The 25,503-nt window shown below is 36.4% G+C and overlaps 1 protein-coding gene across 1 annotated transcript in view; it reads left to right on the top strand.

Annotated features, from left to right (window-relative positions):
• Nucleotides 1-604: 604 nt before the first annotated feature.
• The window catches only part of LOC146146462 (ribonuclease inhibitor-like), a 48,244-nt gene continuing 23,345 nt past the window's right edge, over nucleotides 605-25,503 (top strand). The window contains exons 1-2 of the mRNA XM_083390770.1: nucleotides 605-616; nucleotides 1,542-1,703. Coding sequence (XP_083246896.1) covers nucleotides 605-616; nucleotides 1,542-1,703 — 174 coding nt within the window. The remainder of the gene's footprint in view (nucleotides 617-1,541; nucleotides 1,704-25,503) is intronic.

Consider the following 25,503-nt stretch of genomic DNA (forward strand, 5'->3'; position numbering starts at 1 on the left):
CTGTAGGAAACATTTGAAAAAATATTAGAAAAGCTAAATAAAAAAACAAAACTAGAAACAAAATGATTAAAATATCTCTCGGCACCATTGAGCGTTAGATACAGCACCCAGGTTGGAAACCACTGGGCTGAGCGCTGCCGGTCGGTGAACAATGTAATAATTATTACACGAATAATTATAAGCAATACTCAATTATAATGGCGTTTAAGTTATACTTGCTGACAAAGTCGTAGAGTACCTGAATACCTGGTGAGTGAAGCAAACGCGAATTTTGTAGCAAACCCGTATATTTTGTTTAACTGCTTGTAATTTTTTATTACATAAGTCTCATCGTTGCGTTATATTTAAATAACTGAATGAAAATTTGTTTTATGTTGATTGCGATTGAAATCTTATGATTTGGATTAACGTTCTCTTTCGTATTAAGCGCCTGAAAGCGTGGTTTAAGATTTAGGAATTGTTACGTCACACGTTCTAAATATTTCAGGCTCAGTTGATGGGTTGGTGGGCATTTTACCCCAAAGACAGAATTCTTATCAGCCTATGAGCTTCACCTAGCTCATAGCTCGACAATATTTTTTCTAAACGCGTGCCAAGCCCTAAAATGTCTCGACAGGCCCGTAATAAATTGTAAATCATTTTTTTTTTGCAAATAAAAATGGGTATAATTGAAATAAGAAGGATATACCAAGTTGTTAAAGTTTGGTTGTTTAAATTTTCAGGTATAGCGTCAAAATTCATTTACGTGGTTAAAATACCTAAAAATATGACGAACGTCGCTTCATGACCAGTTTGTAAAACGTTTGCAGCCGGATGGTTTACATCGGTGGGCCGTGTTTTGCGAGCTCAGCACTTTATATCTGCAGGTGACAACGAACACTTCCCACCCTGTAACTTTCACATATTATTTAGTGAACCCTAACGGTGCAACTGGCGGCGTATTTGTTATAGTTTTTCAGAAGTGGAATTTGCACATCACGAATGTAAATTTCGTCAAGTTCCAGGGCGTTTTGAGGCCCTACCAAAAATCCAGGGCGTCTAAAAACGCTCTGCACACCCACGTTCGGCGGCTATGCATACATCTATTAGTAATTGAACATTAACTTAAACTACTTTGTTAGCCGGGTAAATAGCTTATTCCATTTATAATTTGGCAGGATAATATTGCTAATTTTTATCCAAGATTGTATACATTCACTTTTTGCTACTGCACCTTTGATACGTTGGTAATGATTTTAAACTGTACCTACACTTTTAATGATACGTTTATAATTGTAGTTATTGCACCTTCAGTATGCAGATAATATTTCAAAGTGTAGCTTTGCCAAATACAAATCTGACAAAAAATGTGTGGCATTTTATTATATTTGCTACTTTACCTCCAACGTACCAATGCCCTTGATTGTTCATATGTTTTGTTTCGACTAATTCACCAACGAAGTGTCAGCTGTAGTAAACCATCTCACTAAATAAATAGACCGTCTAAAAAAAAACTTTGTGGCTCACATTTTAAACCTGAACTCGTCAATTTGTTGTTTCAGATCAAGTTGCTGGTTCTGAGGGATAACCGCATCGGCGACGAAGGAGCTCTTGAGCTTTCTCGCGTCCTCCCAAACATCGAGGAGTTAGGGATCAGTGATTGTGACATCACTGAGGAAGGCAAGGAGGTGATCAGATCGAAACTGAGAGAACTTGGACTTAAAGTAAGTAACAACAACAAATAAAGCACAACAACATAGAAATGTTTAATCATAGTCAAGGTCGTCTGTATCATCAAGGTCAAACAGTTTTGACCTTGAACATTTTTCCAACGCAGCAAACAGCGCACACTAGCGGCGAAAATATATAAAAAAATAGGAAAGATGTAAAAAGTAAATGTTAGAGACAAGAAATGCGAAAGTTTAGATAAAAACACAAAACACTTGAAACAAACTTTATTGTTTTCGGCGTTTGTAAAATAAATGTTTCTTTGTTAGTAAAATTTATTTTTCGGCTTAGCGCCGCACTTTCTAGACAATTTTTTTACCAAATTTACCAAAAATGTCTCAATTAACACAAAATATGCACAACTAAAAAAAAAACGGTTTCGACTCAATTCGGGTCGTTTTGTGACCTTTGTTTACCTCGGACAAAATTTACATTGTGCGATTATGACGTAACAGTAAGCCCATTGATGGGACGAAACAACTCGAACAAAATATTGCGAATTCATGTTAATAACATCCGGGATATTATTTGCGTTGATATTAAAAACAAATGTCAAAAATACTTTGGAGTTAATCAGCAATAATCCGAATAAACTTTAACAGCTCGTCAACATTAAAACACAAAAATCTAAACCTTAAAGTTAAATTATATTCTTCGTTTATAAGTGGTGGTGATAAATACGGCTGTGAATGTAGAATTACAATCGTCTCTAGGAGGTTACAAAATATGTGGAATGTAAGCAACAAAACATAGAAATATAACGCGAAAACAATATATTTCCTTAATCACCATTAATAGAACCGACTTATGTTAATTCCCATTACAACTTTTTTACGACTAACCTACACACAAAGTTAAAAAGTGAAACTTTTTTGTCTTGATATTCCCACATACAAGTATTATTGGCATAATGCAAACGGACACACAATTAATCTAGTGACGCAATTCATAAAGTCATCCAATGTAGCGCAAACTTATAGAAAAGCCTAGTTTACAATAAAATAAGCTAGATTTTGCAGAATAAACCTTGATTACATGTTTATTATATTATCTAATATTTGTCGCTTGTCACCTTTCTATTGTAAATAATTGGAATAACTACGTCATTTATTCGTCATCACTGGCTTCATATATACATTGATAAGCTTAGCAAACATCGAATAACTACTCTTATTATTCACAGTACCTCCTCTAGGCCATTGTTTAAAATTTTCATTTTCTAACCACGCATCTTTAAATTATTTTACATACCACAGTTTTTTTTTTAGCTAAACGTTTTCAGGTTAAAAAGCTAACTTTGGTAAACCAAAATATGTTGAACGCCGTTTGAAGAGCAGTATCTTTAGCTTGGAAATATGATGGATAAACGGGAACACACAATAAGACCAAAAAAGCAACAATGCCTAAATCAGAAAAATCTATAAAAGCATAGTATTTAGACCAGGGGTGTCCAACTTAAACACGCCGTCGTGCCAATTTTTATCTTATAACTTTTTCTCGTGCCAAATTTTGGTAATTACTTCTTTCTAATACCAAAAGCATTGTTTTACAAATAATAAAACGTGTACAGTTAGTAGTGCGCATTACTGCATCTAAGTGTCCGTCGGTGAGCTGACTTTTGCTTTCTTCACACCAAACTTTATAGTTAAGTGAATGCTAGCCTCCACTACAATATAATGTTATAGTATTAAAAGTAATTATTAGTTGTCGTGATTGCCGCGATTGTTTTATATTGTGAATAAACAATGGCAATTTAATGTATAAATAAAACTATGTTTTGACAATTTGCTGAATCACAAATGAATTATTTTAGGGGGGCTTGTGTGCTATTTTTTATTATGTCGCGTGCCACATTGGCACACGTGCCGCTTGTTGGACACCCCTGGTTTAGACCAACGACATAATACAGCCAAATACGCAGTAATATAGTACAGCATAAGATCTTAATCGTCTAAATAAGACATAAAATCATCAGAATAAGGCCTAAATGGCCAAAATAAAAAAATAAAAAAGCCTAAAACTGAAGGGATGGGGTAATGGACGATTAGGGGCCGTCGGTCTGGCATCGGCCAAAGCACGATTCGCTTTGCGTCTTAAAGGTTCGCTTTTTGCTGGACGTTAATTGGCTGTGTCTGGTTATATATTTATGACGTCATGCTTCGTTAACGTTAGACAGAAAATAGGGGAATTCCCTAAGTTGAAATTTCGGGAACTCCCCTTTTTAAGGACTGGTTCAAAAAACGCCCTGGGATTTTGAAAGTTCGGCGCCTATGCATAAAACCACAATTACGAACATAGTGACGTAGCAATGATCCTCTGTTGTCGAATAACGAATTTATCTGAAAAATGGGGGGGCTACTCGCAACAAAAGCCCCAGGGGTATCACCGTAGCTTATGGGTGAAAATAACCCACCCGGTAACATTGTACAAACAATAAGGTCACACAACTTTTAAATAGGGCTTTATGTATGAGAAGCAACATTCTCAGCACCTATAAGGAAAATAAGTTAAGTAATGGATTTGCAATAATTTAAGGCAATTACAAAACAATTGTTATTATTATGGAAACTCTTGAAAATTGTGGGGGACAGATGTGACTGGTTGGGTCTCAACTCACCTATGGACCCACTTTATCAACATTTCTTTAATCTACCCCCGATGTCACATTTCCAGTGGAGCCTCATTAATAAAATATACTTGTTTCACTTGAAAGCAGATTAACTGTTGAGCGAAAACTTCTTTGCCTGCAAAACACTTTTATCAGCTTTAATTTTCATCTTGTGTTTTGCAGAGGAAAAGAGTGGATTTTTACAACTGAAGTTCGACTGATCTTGGATTGCTTCGAGCGACCAACAATCGTCCCTCCGTGATGCGAAACATTTATCAGCTTTCCTGTTGATGAAACGTGGCGTGTTGCCCCACCCCCTAACTGCATTGTTTGCCTATTATATGTAAATTCCGTTTTTTTTTTGCTTTGCGAAAAAAATTAAATTGTTATAGTATATGTTCCTGCAACGCACACAGGGGAAATGGTATTTGTTTAACGTAGCCTAGTCGTGCGGGTTAAGGTAGTTCCCTTAACAACAAGCACCAGTATTTTTGGGTTCTAAAAACATCGACTAAGGTAAATATTGTCAGTGAGAAGTGTGTTTTGCCTGTGGTATAATCTGCACACACATATTGGTCATTTAATCGTCAACAATATTTAAATGCGTTTTTTTGATTTGCGCTAATCGATAGCATCTTTGTTATGTCTCTTTTGTTTTAAAACTAACACCTCTCCAACCTAAAACTTGTACAACTAAATGTGTGGTGTTCTTATGGACAACATGTGACGTCATCCCTCTTATTGACCGCTGTTGCCTTTGTTTTGTTCATGTTTGGCCGACTCTTTCCCAAACCACAGCCGTGTTTATTTGAGCGAGCGCTCGTCTCCCCAAAGCGCTTTGCCGTTTTGCTCGTTGCCTTGTAATAAGTGAGTTTGCGCCAAGGCCAAACGTCGCTTCACAACTTTGCTTCGACGAGAATGTCGACCTCGCTTGTTTGGTGGCCCCCCGGTACTTTGCTGTCCACGCATTTTAGCGTCTTGTTTGTTCTTGTGAAGTCGATGTTTTTATACTTTACTGTTGTTTGTAATGCCTCGCTAACATTTAAGTTCACTCCATTGTTTTGTGTTATTAATTTTTATTTTCGAAGCGTATTTTTACCCAAGATCAAAAGTTGTCTGAGATTTGTTTTCACTGATGAGAATCCGCTGTGGCTTTTGGTAGAATTCGTAAATCGTGCCCTGAATGAAGTTTATTTGTTGTTAACCAGGGTTTTTTAACCAGGGGTGCGTGTACCTCTTGGTGGTACGAAGCACCAAAGCAGGGGTACGACATGCAGTGGGAAATTATGCACTATTTAGGCATATTTGTAAAGAATGCGCAATTTATCAATAACAAAACTCCATGTTGTAAATATTGTTGAACTTACAAGACTGTTTTTAGTGCATGCATTCAACACTTAAAGTTTAAATACACTGCTTTTATTTCCTGTTATGAGGATTTTATTTACTTTTGTCGACCATTGTAGACAGGAGGGGGTATGAGAAAATTTCATGAAAACTTAAAAAGTACGATCGCTAAAAAGGTTAAGAAACACTGTTGTTAACAATGAGTAACGTGCCTCTTTGCGCAAATTACAACCCGAAGGGAATACTTATTTAAACGAGCCAAACTTTGATAATATAAGCAACCTTTCCACGCTTTACTGAGAATTACTTGCTGCGCAATACGCCACTTGTTATGTTTAATATAGCCAGGGTTGCCATCGACATGGACCTAAAAATAAGGACAAAAAAATTTAATTAGCATTTAAAAAACGTTTTTTGTCCAAAAAGTTTGGACTTTTTTGTTTAGCTTTTGTCATTGTATTAACTCCTGTAACGAACACAAAAACAATGCTAGCAAACCTTTTCGAGCAGCAACTGACTGAGTGTTAAACGCAATACCCAAAACCATGGGCGCCCGCAGGGGGGACTTGCGCCCCCCTGGAATTTCAAAATGCAATTATTAGTATTATCAGTATGTGTAATATTGAAGGTTAAAAATAATATACACTATCCATTGCCCCTGGTGGCGTATCCAGTAGGGGGCGGGAGTTCTTACCCCCCCCCCCGCCATTTATATTATCGTTTTTGGTTGTTTTTGTCATGGTTTAGCAAACTGTTCGAAGCGGTGTGCTTTTTAAGTAATTGGGTCACGCGCGTCTTAATCTAATGCGAAGCCAAAATCGAGCGCAAAACGCCGTTTTTCGTTTTTAGTTTGGCCGACCGTAAACGCTGGATAGTTTTTCTCTTTCGTTGTTTGTTTATTAGGTCAGTGGTTCTCAACCTTTTTTCTTTCGTGGCCCATGTACGTTGCAAAAATATTCTGTGGCCCAATAGAATTTTTATGAAAGAAAAACCTTTAAAATAGGTTTAGAACAGGGGTGTCCAACTCAATCATGCCGGCGTGCCAATTTATATCCTATAACTTCTTCCCGTGCCAAAGTTTAGTAACTAATTCTTTCTAATAATAAAAGCGCATTTTTAAAAACAATAAAGACGTATAGCAGTGCGCATTACTGCAGCAAACTGTCCGTCGGTGAGCTGAATTTTGCTTCTTGTTTCCTCACACCAAACTTTGTAGTTATGTAAATGCTAGCCTCCACTACAATATATTGTTATAGTATTAGAAGTATTTTACTGTATAAAAAATTAGCAATTTTTGACAATTGGGTGAATAACCAATTAAGTAGCCTATTTTAGGAGGGCTTGCGTGCCATTTTTTATTGGGTCGCGTGCCACATTTGGCACGAGTGCCGCTTGTTGGACACCCCTGGTTTAGAACAAAACACAGCAGAACATATTTCAACTTACTTAAATACAATGACACAAATGAAACTAAATCTAGCTTTTTAAATTGGTCTGTCACCTCAAATGTTCTTATGGCCCCCACTGGTTGAGAAGCGCTGGTTTAGGTTGACTGATTAGCAAGTGTGTATTCGACAATTGACAAAGCTAAGTCAAACCTTCTTTATTTTTTTTCGCTAAAAAACGTCAAGTTATACGCAGTATGTTCCTCGCTGTTCGGTCTCTACGCTAATATCCGATTTAAATGAAAGCAGATTCTTAAAAGGAGGTATAATGTCGTGCGCGTTTTAAAGTATAAATTTTTAAGTAATGATAGTTAACGCAAAATTATGCTCTTTATGCATACTCTAAGACCACGTTCTAAGTGTGCAATGGACACGACTTATTTCCCCTCAACCACAGCTTGTAATTTAGCTGACTGATGTGCGCAGATGTTGTGCCAATCGTGGCATAATAACACCCGGTAAAAACGATCTTCGCTTAGTATTGCACGTGGTGAAAGGCTTGCTTGTAGTTTAGAATTGAGCGCTAGTTCCGTTCATGGAACTTGAAAACTGCGCTGCTGATAGTTGAATTATGTATGATTCTACCATAATTAAACACATATATTTTAAGGTCTTGGTTTGTTTTTTTGCCGAAAGTTAACGATTGCACACTGTGGTTTCGCAGCTGGCGCCTGACAGGATTGTCGACGACGCACGTGGTCGCTATTGCTGGACGTATTTGGCTGTTTCTGTTTTTTTTCTATCTCTTCTTGCAATCACCATTCTATGACGTCATTATTCATTAACATCAGGCGAAAAAGGGGGAAATCCCTAAGTTGAAAATTCAGCACCCTTTTTTGATTTTCTGGTTACGCCCCTGTTTGCCCCCCCCCTGGAAAATTTTCTGTGGGCGCCCCTGCCCAAAACCATTAAAAGAGCAAAAACTGTCTAAAAGTGGTAAAACTACATTAATGTATAGCAAATGTAATATTAACTATATCGTTTGTGACGTAACAATGCTTGACAATTAAAGGTGTTGTATGTTGTGATCGAATGTTACGGTACTGCTCATAAATGCTAAATAAACAAATTATTAAGAATAAAACTTTATAAATTTTGGGATGGGGGGCATGGCCCCTCAGGCCCCCCCTGGCTACGCCTATGGTGTTGGCCACCCCTTCTTATAGCTTTACTGATTTAATCGAAGTGTCGGCTGCACTGCACCCATTTCCCCGTTACCAACCACTTCGCAAAAAGTGCTGCCTTCGTCGCACCCTATTCTGCTGCAGGCTAAACAGCAGTAACCTTGTACCGGTAATATTGTTTACTGCTAAAACTACGTCAGCTGCTGTATCCTGGTACAGTAGCCAAAACTGCTGCACCACTGCCCTACCCATCTCACCACTTAGAAGTAAAATCCTGAGACTTGAATGCCACGAAAGTACCTTTTCATCTATTCTCTAATGTTGTAAAATCTCGAAATCTCGACACAAAAGAATAATTTTAGAATATTATTCAACATCGGTTACCAGAGGAAAATAATCTAGGTTTTATAGTTATTGAAAATAGGACAACATAAGGACGCAATTCGAAAATAAGGACATTTCTTAGAAATTAGGACAGTATGGCAACCCTGAATATAGCTAACGTAACGTAGCTTCGAATCTAAACCATAATGCATTTGTACCAAAGTCTCTATAGAAATCACAAGTTGCGCAGCTAACTCGCCTCTTAGTTATAGCGACATGGACGCCATCTTGTTTCCCAAATTACAATAGACGCTTATGGCGGAAAAGCAAAAAATTGCAATTTATTAACGATTTTGCCGAATAAAAAACATTTGGATGAATGGCAATAATTAATACTAGTTAAACTAAACATTTTAGATCAGAATAAATAAATTTTTTTTAAAAATGGCCGAAATATACTCGATATTAGCGTGTCATGTCAGGATCATACTTTGTCGTCGACAATACTTTAGTTAACTATGCAAACAAAAATATCAGTAACTAATGTAAAGTGTAATGAAAATAAAGAAAATGTTTGATTGTTACTATTGGTTGAACAAGCATTTAAATTTTAAAGTAACTTTCCCACTTTATAGACTGCATTAAGGAGACATAATACGTTAAAAAAACACTGTTGTCCATTGGAATAGACTCTTAATTATTGGTTTGTTAATTTGGTAATAGATAAGAGCTTTGTGTATGTTGAAGGCAAACTTTTATTTCCCATCTTTTCACAGCGGGATTGTAAAATCAATGGATTTACAACTTGATATTAGGTTGATAGAAACAATATTTTTTATATAAAATTTGTCTAAAAATGAAACAATTTTGAAAACTGAATTTATGGACGACATAGGTCTGAAGGTTAATCACAGGGTAACACTAATTTACGCAATGATAAATTGTCGGAACGCTCACAGTAATATTATTAAAGATAATAACACTTGACCCACCTTCACCCAAACGCTAACCCCCACCCTAACCCAAATATTGTGCGTTGGTTTAATAATTGTTTTAACGGGGTAACACTTAAATTAGTGAGCGTTCCGACCATTCATCGTTCCGTAAATTAGTATTAACTTAATCACACAGTGTCTTCTGTTCCTAGTCAACCTTTGCAGCATATTTTTCTGTCTAACAAGACTTTTATAGTTATTGGCATAACTTTGCCCAGGTTTGAAGTTTAAACTGAGTGGAACTTGCACAGCACAACACTTCTGTACAAGGGTGTGGCTAAAGCAAGCATCAAGTAATGAACAAATAGACCCTATCACTAGAAAACATTTTCTCAACTGAGGTCTGAGGGCAATGTTAGTTTCTCCTACACCAAGCTGAAGTTTCAATTTTGTGGGTTTACTTTGCCAGCTATGCTTGTTGTCAACAAAGTCTATTGCAACTGACTTTATTCCACACCACTTCTGTAGGCCTAGTCATTCGGTTTCCCCTTTTCCAGTATGTTTGTGTTGCATTTTGTTTTTATTATTTATTTTGTGCATTGTTTTTATTATTTCTGAAAGAATGGAATTTATAATAAAACAAACTAAAAAAATTGTTTTGTTTTTTATTTTCCAAGCACATAGTTACAATTCTTAACAGTTTTTGGTAAGTGTTTTTATATTGGCAAGTTTTAATCTTCAACTAATTAAACAAATTATTATAAATAACTACAAAATCACAATAATTGCAAGCATTTGTTATAATTTCACATAAACACATAATTTCATTACAAAAGGCTCATTTTCAAGAATGTAAACAAACACCAGTAAGTTTATTTTTCACATTTACAGTGTAGCTTAAAAACAAAGTTTAACATTTTTTTGTTAAATTATAATTTTCTTTAAAAAATCCATTGGATGCGGTGAAGATATCTTGCAATTCTTATAGAAGGGAGTCCAGGAACAGGAGGATTTTAATTATTCTGTTAAAAACAGGGGTATATCACCTGTAAGACAATATGCTAGGTTTCATTATGAACATATTCAGATATTTAGATATCTCTTTATAGGAAAACTACAATAAAATTGGCTATTTTAATTTTTAGATGATTGCATTATTTTTATGATTGATTTTCTAACTCATTTAAATAAATTTCTTAGCCGGGTAAATAAACAAAAACGTACCTATTGGCTATTTGCCTGGCACACTCGAGCAAGCATACACTAATTTGTAATTATATATCGATTTACCTACTTAGTAATCCGGGTAAATAGCTTCTTACCTAACAAAATGTCTGAACCTGTATAGTTGCTACCTTTTTGTTCGAACACTAATCTAACCAAATTAATACTATATAACACACAAATGTAACAGTTTTCAACGTAATTCGGTGCATTATACATATACGTTTGTATATTGGGTCGTTACAATTTACAAAATTGCCGAAAAAGTTAAAAACGATGATTTTCTATTTTGCTCCCATAAGAGCCCATTATAAATTGAGGCGATTTGGGAAACATTTGAGCAACAGGACTCAAAACCAAAACGTGCACAAGATCAAGTAATACATGTTATTTTTCGTGCCATTCTTTTTATTATGATATATTTTTTATTTGAGTTCCACTTTTATGGATTTCCGATTATATGGAGTGGATTTATTATGCATGTTATTTTTCGATCGATTCTTTTTTTTTAATTGAGTCCCAATTGTATGGATTTTCGATTATATGGGCTAAATTTACCAAACAAATAAGTTAACAACTGGGTGTAACTAAACCTGCAAATTTAGCCTTGAAACCCGTAAAAGTATTTTTAAACGTTCATAATTTTTATCTACTCTGCTTATGTGGGCATGGTTATGACGTCATTGGGTATCGAATTGTGATACTTTTTGTTCACGATATTGGTTATCGGAAAAAATGTCACGTTTTGGGCACCCCTAACCAATTGCATGTCAATAGGACATTTTAAACGTAAGGCAACACTTCTTGTATTTAAAGATCTATGTTTGACCATTTTTAATCTAATTCAACTGCAATATTGGATTTTAATTTTGTTAACTTAAAAAAAAATTGGTTAGAATTAGTTGAACATTGAATAGCGATGCGATTGTTTGTGTTTGCTTTTAAATGATCAATGAATCCTAAAAATAACTTTCGTAATTAGTGGCTCTATCGACCTCGTAATTGGTGGCTCTATCGAAACTTCAACACAAAAGTTTATTTTATAAAACCAGAAAATTGAAGGCGTCACGGCAGGCATATAGAACAAAAGCAATTAGGGAACAAAACAATACTCACTTCAGGGCGAAATACCAATCGTAAGATAAAAAGTTGGAAATGGTTGAATAGAAAAATTTTAAACGGAAAACTGCAGCAGCAATATTTGCGAAATACTTTAAGCAAGATTATAAACGAAATACTATCGATAGGTAGGTAATATGAAAATGCGACAGAAACAAATTAAATATAACCTCAAATGACAAAGGAAAATGAAATTATAGTAAAGTAAATGAAAAAAAAAAAAAAAAAGGAAAGGCTTATCGAAATAAAAAAATTAAAAATCCATACACTAAAGAAAAGTTAAAGACGACCGTAAAAAAATGCTACAGAAACATAAAAAATATATAATGCTAGATTACAGAGAAAAAAATAATTACTGAAAATAAAAAGTAAAGGCATAGGCCTACATTTATGCAACATCCAAAAAGGTAAAGAATGCCGAACTGTTACCGAATCACCGTCTTTTGTAAAATTTTAAGGACCAGAACCGGAACTGAACGGAATAATTTGAAAGAACATAAACCTTAACCGAACCCAACCTGTAAACAAAAGCGGTTCACTCCAGCATGACGTCACAACTTGTATTTTACAGAGCTAAGTTAACGCCATGTTCGAAATTTTAGGACAAAAATATGAATATTGATTAAATAAAACGTTGATTTTTCATTTTTTCTATATATTATCAATGAGTTGCTGTTTTTTTAATACGTCACGTAACTTAGCTTAAATGACTTTACAATTTAAAAATTATTCTTGCCTCTAACCAACGAGATTGCAAACCGTGCTCAAAATGCGTCCGATTCTCTCGGTATCCACCCGACGAATGACAATGCAACACAACGCCATCCAAAACGCAACCGCACACAAAGTTGTCACGCAGCGCTAGAAAAACTGAGACTTCGAAATTCACACAAAGTCCTATCCCTGAGGGAAAACCAAGTCGGTGGGTATAGCTGACCCGAACGGCGATTCCCGCGGACAAACGCATTAGTCCGGAACAAAGGGTCTACAATAATCAAATTTGTGACAATCTGTCTTCTGGTAAGTAAGAAAAGTACAAATCCTACATCTGCCTGTCTGCCTGTTTTTAAGTTCGATAATAATAATCGGCTGCCGGACAAATAGCGCCTTACCATCACACGCGGTGGAAAAAGTGATCACGGAAAACAGAGTGTGCAACTTTTTAGCCACCTTTGCCGCACCGGCACATTAAAAGCACATCAAATTCAAGTGCACATAAGATGCAGATTTAATGTACATTTGGCGAAAATATCGCAAGTGCACAATGTGCACTGAACCGTGCACATATCGCAAGTGCACATTGTGCGCACAATGTGCACATTTTGGTTCGTGCACATATGACAAGTGCGCATTGTGCACATTTTGGTTTTGAGCCCGTCTCCATTTGAGCGCGCATGAATCTGAGTTGCACAACTTGTATTATTTCTATGAACTTTGATTTGTACAATGCGATTATAATAATTTCCATTTGAGCAATAGAAATTAGATTTCGTTGAATTAGGAGTTATTTTGTGGCACAATTTCGCGAAATTTGTTTTATGTGACAAATGCGTGCTTTGAAGGTTGGCTTTGTTGAGCGCTTATAAGTTTTAAAATGCCACAAGGATGAGCTTACAATAACTAGAACAACTGTTTATCTGCTGTAACTACTGATGCGTGTTACGCCTGGTGGCTACTCGCAATGTAAACGTTATTTCACGTCACACGATTTATAGAATCGCGCCCGACGCTTATTGTGACGTAACTTAATGTTGTCACACCAGCGCGGTTTGATGCGATATTTTGACTCACTTGGATGCGATATTTTGACTCACTTGGCTGACAGGCTCAATATCGCATCTTATTATTTTGAGGGGAATGACAAAAACATAATTAATCGCCAAACTAATTTCACCATTGTCATTTCGGCGAAATAATTTTTCATGCTTTTTTTAACATTTTTTACGCCGTTTAACACAATTTCACTTTCTTTTGCCTACGACGTATAAAACTGAACTAAAAATAAATATTTTCGCGTTTTTTGTCATCAATATAATCAGATTGTCAATTCATTCAGATATTTACAGCAAAATAGGTTTTCCGTAGCCCATTTGTGCTTAAAAACAAAGAAAAGTTGAAGTTGGGGTTACATTTGTTCGAATTTTTAAAAACTATCCACACATTAAAATTTCCTAAAAATTTACATACAACTACTAGAAAGTATTTTTAACAAGATAAGCATAGTCTCCCACTCTGGTCATTAAGATATTTTCAGCGAAATAGGTTTTCCGTAGCCTATTTGTGCTTAAAAACCAAAAAAAATTAAAGTTTGGGGGGTACATTTGGTCGAATTTTTAAAAACTATCCGCACATTAAAATTTCCTAAAAATTTCCATACAACTACTAGAAAGTATTCTTAACAAGATAAGCATAGTCTCCCACTCTGGTCATTCAGATATTTTCAGCGAAATAGGTTTCCGTAGCCCATTTGTGCTCAAAAACAAAAAAAGAGTAAAGTTTGGGGGTAGATTTGGTCGAATTTTTAAAAACTATCTGCACATTAAAATTTCCTACAAATTTCCATACAACTACTAGAAAGTATTCTTAACAAGATAAGCATAGTCTTCCACTCTGGTCATTCAGATATTTTCAGCGAAATAGGTTTTTGTGCTTAAAAACAAAAAAAATTAAAGTTTGGGGGGTACATTTGGTTGCATACCTCTATAGTAGCCTCATTAAGCTTATATGTGGCAAGTAATTTTAGGGTTTCACATTTATTTTGTGTTAACCAAATAATTTTTTTTGTAATATTTTGCAAATGGCGTCAAACGCAAAAATGGTGTAACCTACCTTGATCCTTTAAAGCATTGGCGGCAACTGTGAACCGCGATCCAAATGTTGGCCGCAGAGCCATTTTAGTGGGCCGCGAGTTACTTTTAAATGGTTTATTGTTATCATGTATTTGTGGGCCGCGTGATAGCCGTGCATTCATTGCACTTCATTTTAAAAGTTTATGTGGCTGAGAAGTATATTGTCTCAGCCTGGTTCAGGCCCGCGCGCCAAATGTGGCCATGTTCCTCCAACTGAAACCAATAGGCGCAATTTTTTGCGTTTCGCGCGATAAATGTGGTTTATTTGCATAATACGCGTTGTTTCTGTTAGGGAAGAACACGTTTCTTAAATTACTTGAACTATGACGTTACTTGTGACGTTAATGGTGCGGATTTTTATGTTCTTCTATCAGTTTTACTTTAATCCAGTGTTTCTTAACCTTTTTTGCTTAAGGGCTGTTGCGCCCCCGCCGCGACCTGCGCACTGGGGTCTGACCCCTGACCCCATACAGTTGCCCGGCGGGACGCAAACGCGCGAGTTCTTGTTGTTTGCAAAGGTTTCTGGTCAGATATCCTACCTGTCATAACCACAACTAAAATTCCAATCAAAAGTATATTGTTACAACGAATTAAAACGTTATCAAATAGCATTAGTGAACGTTATTTTCAAGTTAATGTGAGACAGACAGCCACCGCCTATTGCAGCGACTGTCGGCTAAAACTTCGCAAAAGACTTCTCTAGAGAAAAGCTCAAAACAGCTAAGAAACGACATGTATATAGCCAATACGTAGGAAGAAAAAGAACACGAAAGTTGCGTCATATTTGGCCAATAAGACTGGCCGGCACTCTGAAAACATGGCTAGGCATTACAGCGGCCATTCTAAGGCCAATTTGCAGCGGGAGTCAGACGCCAGCGAAACAAGTGGCTTGTGTTGCAGAACGTGAGAAAACCACCCGCAAGACTGACAGTTATAGATTACGAGATTAAAGGTTAAATGTCAAGTTTGAAACGAGGCGAACTGAAGCAGGAAAACTCAGGAATTTTACACACAACAATACGGAAAACTTTGCATCATCGAATATGATATTATGTAACTGAAGAACATATTTGGCAAACGAAAGCTGAAACGCGTAATCTAAAGCCCTATTTAAAAATTCGTAAGATAACTTCATATTAATATGAACTCTAAGATTTGGCTTATGGCAATTAATTAATTTGGGTGTTTAAGTGTTGATAAACACGTAACATCATTCCCCCATCCAAAATAAACATCGCCCAAAATGCATTTCAACATCTTGCGTTAATATGCGATATCGTCTCTTGAACGAAAATGTCTTGGTGCATCGTATTGTCGCACAAAAGCGTGACAATGCCCGCAGTCGGTGCTTCATGTTTGGCGAAAGCCATGAGTAGGTTTGCCAATGATTCCTTCCACGTTCCCGACTGGACACGACGAGATGAATGGACTTCTGTTAATCGAACGTAGGAGCCAAAACGAAGTTTGTACAAGCCGATAATCTCAAACGACAAAAATGTCGCGAACCACCTGCTGTTGAAGGAAACTCGACTGGTGTTTGAAGTCGTTCACGGCTTGTGTTCGTTGGGGGTTGAGGGGTCTAGCTGCAAACCTCAACTGCAGCCAGACCATCGAGGTGTATTGCCAAGCAATCTTAGAGTCCGGGTGTGTTTTGCATATACTCAGCGAGTATATTCGAAAATGAATGGTAGCTGCAACGCTGGTGAATTTAGCGCCTAGATCAGGTTGCAGCAGTACGAACGCCAGCTCTCGCATTCCAAATGTTCGAATACTTCTGAAAAAAAAACAATTTTGTAATTATGGGAAAACGTTTAACATAAAAAAATTCGTGAGTGGAATGAACTTAATATGGTTAGACATAAGTACGTATAAACAAGTTATTCTTAACTTTGACATCAAAATATATCAACAGATTTAAAGCTTTTTAAACATTAACACTAACTTCTTTTAAACAAAACACAATTAAAATTACAAGTTTTCAAGGCGTGGTCGTTTCTCGGAACACAATTATCACAACTAACGCACAAACTCTTTCTCACGCGACCACCACTCCTGCACAAGGCGTTTTCAACAATACAATCACGAGAGCAGATAAGAAGGAGGCAAAAATCCCGGAAAGTCTATACGTGGCAAGTTAAGGCGAGATACGGGCGATAAACAAAACACAATCAAATTGAATGCTTCAACGTTATTCTCAAACTGTTAACTCAGCGTATTTTTAATTTATTCCTTACCCCTTTTAGATTTACATCACCATTTTAAAGCTTATTTATTCCAAGATGAACAATTCCCTAGCATCAAAAATAGTTTCACTGGGCAAACAATTCTATAGGATATTTTGAAAATTCATTCAAGAAACATTTTAATAGTTATCAAAATGTAATCGGCAACTTTTTGTTTATTTGTTCACATGCAATATTTGCTATGTCATGATGAAACTGTTTATTGTTTTGACCCAACTGGAATTTGACCAATTGGCGTTGTCTATAGAAGCGTAGTACTTTCCCTTTGAAGAAAAACTTCAGCCCGAGTACTGGCCATCGACTTTGACTGACGAAAACTCCTGAAAAGAAAAGTTGGTAACTCTTGCGAGCTAAATTAGCCTGTCGCAAAAAGGTGAAATCGAGGTCGGCGACCGTCTCATCGTTTGATGGGATATGTTGAAATCTGAAAACACACCTATATTTGAAAACAAAAACTTCTTCATAGTTGAAAACTTCCAAACAAAACAATTGATTATTTCACGGACACAAGAAGCCAGCGACTCCGTCATGCCCGAATCAAAGAGACAAATTATAGTACAGTTATACAGCATATTTCTATTTTTTTCATTTATATATTTTTTTGTAAGTTTCAAAACAAAAACGCATCACAAGAAAACACGTTTTCAAATTGCTGCTTATTCACTTATACTTTCAACAAAGGTAGGTAATGGGCTTATCCCTAACTAAATTCGTGTTTGGACTTGCACGAATTGAAGCATATGTTTCCCGCCTGGATAAACCATCATGCTTTTTTTACGAGGAATGTACCGTCCCGTGTTCAGCCTAATCTACCTAACTATACGCGTCGTGCGTTTTGATTCAGACTTCCCTAAACTAAAACCCAAAAACATACCAATTGCTTACAAGAATAAGGAACTTAACACAAACTTATTTCGTGCACAACAAAATTAAACCGTGACCTCAAGCTTAACGTGTTGATTTTAAACTTAAATCTTAATACCCATACAATTACAAACGGTCCGACAATTATTGGACCCAATTGGAAGAAAAATCTCTGAAAAGATCAAACCGTTTATTTGCATAATAAGTCCTTTTTTGAAAGTCAAATATATCCACTCAAACAACGCAAAAATGTTTGAAACTACTTCCAAACCAACAACTTTCAACTCAAAACCAACTTATTTCTCACAAAAACTCAAAAATCTTCAATAAAAATTACTTTTATGTTTGACCAAAAAATTATGCTTTCCAAAACATCTGGCCAAAAACACATTACACAACCAACAAAGTTGCTTCAAACAACACCAAAACGGGGCACCAAACCGTGTTGCGCCCCCACCGCGACCTGCGCACTGGGGTCTGACCCCTGGCCCCATACAATTGCCCGGCGGGACGCAACCGCGCGAGTTCTTGTTGTTTGCAAAGGTTTCTGGTCAGATATGCTACCTGTCATAACCACAACTAAAATTCCAATCAAAAGTATATTGTTACAACGAATTAAAACGTTACCAAATAGCATTAGTGAACGTTATTTTCAAGTTAATGTGAAACAGACAGCCACCGCCTATTGCAGCGACTGTCGGCTAAAACTTCGCAAAAGACTTCTAGAGAAAAAGCCTAAAGCCGCTAATAAACGACATGTATATAGCCAATACGTAGGAAGAAAAAGAACACGAAAGTTTCGTCATATTTGGCCAATAAGACTGGCCGGCACTCTGAAAACATGGCTAGGCATTACAGCGGCCATTCTAAGGCCAATTTGCAGCGGGAGTCAGACGCCAGCGAAACAAGTGGCTTGTTTTGCAGAACGTGAGAAAACCGCCCGCAAGACTGAAAGTTATAGATTACGAGATTAAAGGTTACATGTCAAGTTTGAAACGAGGCGAACTGAAGCAGGAAAACTCAGGAATTTTACACACAACAATACGGAAAACTTTGCATCATCAAATATGATATTATGTAACTGAAGAACATATTTGGCAAACGAAAGCTGAAACGCGTAATCTAAAGCCCTATTTAAAAATTCGTAAGATAACTTAATGAACTCTAAGATTTGGCTTATGGCAATTAATTAATTTGGGTGTTTAAGTGTTGATAAACACGTAACAGGGCGCACGTTAGAGACGTATGAAAACGTTGCGGCGCACCTTACGAGCGAGGCGAGCGCGAAATTTTTTAGGTGTACCGGTATTTCTCTTAAATTGTCTTCATTATGCCAATTTTGATGGTAATTGGCTTTTATGAATTTGTTGCTGATGAAACTACTTTTATTTGAACATTCTAACGTAGTTGGTTTCGGCAAACTTGTGTGTTCGTGTAGTATCAGATTCTGTGCTTGCTACTGTTCCTTGCTCTCAGTATGTTTTATCAAGGACACATAATAAAAGCACAACGTTTTCAACATCGTCACCATTGCGTGAAGGAATTTATCCGGGGGAACCAGACCGTGGCCCAAAACAACACCCTAGACCTTCTCTGGGGCTGTTACTATAGCAACCTCAAGGTCCGTGCGACACATTTGGTGTTTTTCCATTGGTTTCCGTCTGAAGTGAAAATTTGTTTCTCTCTCAAGCAACCTAGAGAGTGTTGCGTACTTAGCTGCATTAGACGCTTTTCTAGTCGTCGTGTGTTCTAGCTTACTTGTTTGCGTATTTTATCAAAGGGAGCGTTGAACAACTTGCTATCTGACACCAACCGAATCTGTAATTACAGTAAATGGAGTTTAATAAGCATATATTTTATCTACTTTACACAAATTTGCGTAGTTCAATAAATATAGCCTAAAGCGTTCCACAAGCATGTGGCGAAAGTGTATTTTTTTTATAGTGTCTATAAATCAAAACTGTTTTTATTGTCATGAGGAACCGCTGTGTTTGGGATAAGCTGTTTTTTTTTCGAAGCTTAACCGAGATACGCGACGCCTTTAGTTTAAAACAATTATAGCAAAATAGGATTGGACATACTAAAAACATAACTCAGATTTTTTTCAGTTAAGCGGAAAATACAGCTGGGGGTGGGGGGGGGGGGGCATGACCACGCTCCCTTGGATACGCCCATGTTTGTCGGTTAGGCCGAAGCGGTTCCGCTTCAATTTAAAGACGAGCGTTGGTTCCGTTAAACTTGAACAAGAAAAAAAGTTTGTGAGCGAACAAAGGACGCGAGAGCATCGCAAGGTTGTCTCGTACTTCGCTCGACATTAAGCACTTGTTGTTCAACCATTAGCGACTGAAAGTTTGAGATTTTGGTGAAAACCTTCTAAATGTAGCTCAGAAAACAAAAGCATAATTAAGTTCGGTTCAAAATATTTAAAATTAATGCCTTTTTATTAGTTTTAATCGTTTTGTTTAATAAAAAGCAGTCGTTATGTTTGCCTTACTGAAGGTTTTGTCAACAAAATTTGTTTACTATGTTTTTGCAAAGTAACATGTCAAAAATTCACGGTAAATCTTGTATTATTTGACAACTTTTTTAACCGGTTTTGGCGCAAATTTTTATGGTGGACTTACTTTATGACGTCATTAATAACTGTTACTATCTGATTAACAGTAAAGACTAGCGAATAAATAAACAATAATTTGATGCCGTTTTGTCTTGGCTTTGTTTATTGTATCTTTGCTATCTTACTTTCTAATAAACATACTTAGCCTTGTTGGAACAGCTTTGTGTAACTTAAACTTATGAATTTATTTGTCACATACCATAACGCATTACGTCATATATTGTGACGTAGTGATATGTTAAGCTTTACATGAACATACCAAGTCTTGATAAATAAATATAAATCGCTCTTCTGGTGTAAACGAAGTATAAACCGACGTTTCGGCAGCAGATACCAGCTGACCTCATCAGGGTTAATAATTAAAACGAGAGTGCGTTAGCCATCTTATATACTGAGAAGTAAAAAATGTAGATAAATTCCCTGTGGAGGTTGTTCAGCAACATACATAGGGGAAACTAAACGTTCCTTTCATACCAGGAAACTCGAACACATGGGTGATGTCCGCCACGAAAAGGCATCCCGGTCAGCTCTGGCAGAGCATGCGGTTGAACTCCGACACGGAATTGATTGGGATAACTGTAAAATTCTAGACTGGGAACCGCACTATTACAAAAGACGGTTCATTGAATCATTCCGGATTGACAAATCTCCTAACACCATGAATAAAAAGGATTCATGGTATCCGGCAATCTACTCGTCGTTGTAGCTATACGCAATAGCTGATAAACGCCCGTTGTACGACGGCGCAGTTCTGCACCGGATGACTCCGGCGCGTCACAGCTTATCGCATACTTCAGCGACGTCTAGAATTATTAATTTTAATCTACATTTTTTACTTCTCAGTATATAAGATGGCTAACGCACTCTCGTTTTAATTATTAACCCTGATGAGGTCAGCTGGTATCTGCTGCCGAAACGTCGGTTTATACTTCGTTTACACCAGAAGAGCGATTTATATTTATTGATATGTTGCCTGGTGGAGCTAACTCTAATACCAAGTCTTGTTTGAGCAGCTTTGTGTCAAGTTAAAAATGTAACTTTATTTGTCATATACCAAAATGCGTTACGTCATATATTGTGACGTAGTGATATGTTAAGCTTTACTTGAACATACCAAGTCTTGTTTGAACATCTTTGTGTAAAGTTAAACTTGTGCGAGTGAAATATCTGAATGACCAGAGTGGGAGACTATGCTGTTCTTGTTAAGAATACTTTCTAGTAGTTGTATGTAAATTTTTAGGAAATTTTAATGTGCGGATAGTTTTTAAAAATTCGACCAAATATACCCCCAAACTTAAACTTTTTTTGGTTTTTAGCACAAATGGGTTACGGAAAACCTATTTCGCTGAAAATATCTGAATGACCAGAGTGGGAGACTATGCTGTTCTTGTTAAGAATACTTTCTAGTAGTTGTATGGAAATTTGTAGGAAATTTTAATGTGCGGATAGTTTTTAAAAATTCAACCAAATGTACCCCCCAACTTAAACTTTTTTTGGTTTTTAGCACAAATGGGTTACGGAAAACCTATTTCGCTGAAAATATCTGAATGACCAGAGTGGGAGACTATGCGTATCTTGTTAAGAATACTTTGTAGTAGTTGTATATAAATTTTTAGGAAATTTTAATGTGCGGATAGTTTTTAAAAAATCGACCAAATGTATCCCCAAACTTTACTTTTTTTTGTTTTTAAGCACAAATGAGCTACGGAAAACCTATTTCGCTGAAAATATATGAATGGCCAGAGTGGGAGACTACGCTTATCTTGTTAAGAATACTTTCTAGTAGTTGTATGGATTTTTTTAGAAAAGTTTAATGCGCAGATAGTTTTCAAAAATCCAGCTTAATGTACCCCCAAAATCTGTGTTTTTTCCCAAAAACTCTTTTCGAGTTTTCTTTATATTAGCAAAATTAATGGATTACGGCAATGCTATTTCGCTGAAAATATCTGATGGCCAGAGTAGGAGACTATGCTTATCTTGTTAGGGAAACTTTATTGTTGTTGCATTGTATTTTTTAGAACTTTTGGATGTGTGCAAATTCTTTAAAATTTATTCTAAAACAAAGATTTTAGCAGATATATTTTAAAAATGTGTTGTTGTTGTGACAACCTAAATGTATTGATGATAATTAAGGCAAATCATCATTTATAAATCAGTTTTGTATGAGTTCAGCAAAAGACCATTGTCATTTCGGCGAAATAATTTTTCATGCTTTTTTTAATATTTTTTACGCCGTTTAACACAATTTCACTTTCTTTTGCCTACGACGTATAAAACTGAACTACAATTAAATATTTTCGCGTTTTTTGTAATCAATATAATCAGATTGTCAATTCATTCAGATATTTACAGCGAAATAGGTTTTCCGTAGCCTATTTGTGCTTAAAAACCAAAAAAAATTAAAGTTTGGGTGGTACATTTGGTCGAATTTTGAAAAACTATCCGCAATTTAAAATTTCCTAAAAATTTCCATACAACTACTAGAAAGTATTCTTAACAAGATACGCATAGTCTCTCACTCTGGTCATTCAGATATTTTCAGCGAAATAGGTTTTCCGTAGCTCATTTGCGCTTAAAAACAAAAAAAAATTAAAGTTTGGGGGTAGATTTGGTCAAATTTTTAAAAACTATCCGCACATTAAATTTCCTAAAAATTTACATACAACTACTAGAAAGTATTCTTAACAAGAAAAGCATAGTCTCCCACTCTGGTCATTCAGATATTTTCAGCGAAATAGGTTTTCCGTAGCCAATTTGTGCTTAAAAACAAAAAAAGATTAAAGTTTGGGGGGTACATTTGGTCGATTTTTTAAAACTATCCGCACATTAAAATTTCCTACAAATTTTCATACAACTACTAGAAAGTATTCTTAACAAGAACAGCATAGTCTCCCACTCTGGTCATTCAGATATTTTCAGCGAAATAGGTTTTCCGTAGCCTATTTGTGCTTAAAAAACAAAAAAAATTAAAGTTTGGGGGGTACATTTGGTCGAATTTTTAAAAACTATCCGCACATTAAAATTTCCTAAAAATTTCCATACAACTACTAGAAAGTATTCTTAACAAGATAAGCATAGTCTCCCACTCTGGTCATTCAAATATTTTCAGCGAAATAGGTTTTCCGTAGCCCATTTGTGCTTAAAAACAAAAAAAATTAAAGTTTGGGGGGTACATTTGGTCGAATTTTTAAAACTATCCGCACATTAAAATTTCCTACAAATTTCCATACAACTACTAAAAAGTATTCTTAACAAGATAAGCATAGTCTCCCACTCTGGTCATTCAGATATTTTCAGCGAAATAGGTTTTTGTGCTTAAAAACAAAAAAAATTAAAGTTTGGGGGGTACATTTGGTTGCATACCTCTCTAGTAGCCTCATTAAGCTTATATGTGGCAAGTAATTTTAGGGTTTCACATTTATTTTGTGTTAACCAAATAATTTTTTTGTAATATTTTGCAAATGGCGTCAAACGCAAAAATGGTGTAACCTACCTTGATCCTTTAAAGCAGTGGTCGGCAAACTGTGGACCGCGGCCCAAATGTTGGCCGCAGAGTCATTTTAGTGGGCCGCGAGTTACTTTTAAATGGTTTATTGTTATCATGTAGTTGTGGGCCGCGTGATAGCCGTGCATTCATTGCACTTCATTTCAAAAGTTTATGTGGCTGAGAATTACACTGTCTCAGCCTGGTTCAGGCCCGCGCGCCAAATGTGGCCATGTTCTTCCAACTGAAACCTGAAGGCACAATTTTTTGCGTTTCGCGTGTAATGTGGTTTATTTGCATAATACGCGTTGTTTCTGTTAGGGAAGAACACGTTTCTTAAATTACTTGATCTATGACGTTACTTGTGACGTTAATGGTGCGGATGTTTATGTTCTTCTTTCAGTTTTACTTTAATCCAGTGTTTCTTAACCTTTTTTGCTTAAGGGCGCACGTTAGAGACGTATGAAAACGTTGCGGCGCACCTTACGAGCGAAGCGAGCGCGAAATTTTTTAGGTGTACCGGTATTTCTCTTAAATTGTCTTCATTATGCCAATTTTGATGGTAATTGGCTTTTATGAATTTGTTGCTGATGAAACTACTTTTATTTGAACATTCTAACGTAGTTGGTTTCGGCAAACTTGTGTGTTCGTGTAGTATCAGATTCTGTGCTTGCTACTGTTCCTTGCTCTCAGTATGTTTTATCAAGGACACATAATAAAAGCACAACGTTTTCAACATCGTCACCATTGCGTGAAGGAATTTATCCGGGGGAACCAGACCGTGGCCCAAAACAACACCCTAGACCTTTTCTGGGGCTGTTACTATAGCAACCTCAAGGTCCGTGCGTCACACTTGGTGGTTTTCCATTGGTTTCAGGCTGAAGTGAAAATTTGTTTCTCTCTTAAGCAACCCAGAGAGTGTTGCGTACTTAGCTGCATTAGACGCTTTTCTAGTCGTCGTGTGTTCTAGCTTACTTGTTTGCGTATTTTATCAAAGGGAGCGTTGAACAACTTGCTATCTGACACCAACCGAATCTGTAATTACAGTAAATGGAGTTTAATAAGCATATATTTTATCTACTTTACACAAATTTGCGTAGTTCAATAAATATAGCCTAGAGCGTTCCACAAGCATGTGGCGAAAGTGTATTTTTTTTATAGTGTCTATAAATCAAAACTGTTTTTATTGTCATGAGGAACCGCTGTGTTTGGGATAAGCTGTTTTTTTTCGAAGCTTAACCGAGATACGCGACGCCTTTAGTTTAAAACAATTTTAGCAAAATAGGATTGGACATACTAAAAACATAACTCAGATTTTTTTCAGTTAAGCGGAAAATACAGCTGGGGGTGGGGGGCATGACCACGCTCCCTTGGATACGCCCATGTTTGTCGGTTAGGCCGAAGCGGGTCCGCTTCAATTTAAAGACGAGCGTTGGTTCCGTTAAACTTGAACAAGAAAAAAAGTTTGTGAGCGAACAAAGGACGCGAGAGCATCGCAAGGTTGTCTCGTACTTCGCTCAACATTTAGCACTTGTTGTTCAACCATTAGCGACTGAAAGTTTGAGATTTTGGTGAAAACCTTCTAAATGTAGCTCAGAAAACAAAAGCATAAT

The sequence above is a fragment of the Ascidiella aspersa genome, chromosome 5 (genome assembly GCF_963924565.1).
Source record: "Ascidiella aspersa chromosome 5, kaAscAspe10.2, whole genome shotgun sequence".
In the NCBI taxonomy this organism is placed as follows: Eukaryota; Metazoa; Chordata; class Ascidiacea; order Phlebobranchia; family Ascidiidae; genus Ascidiella; species Ascidiella aspersa.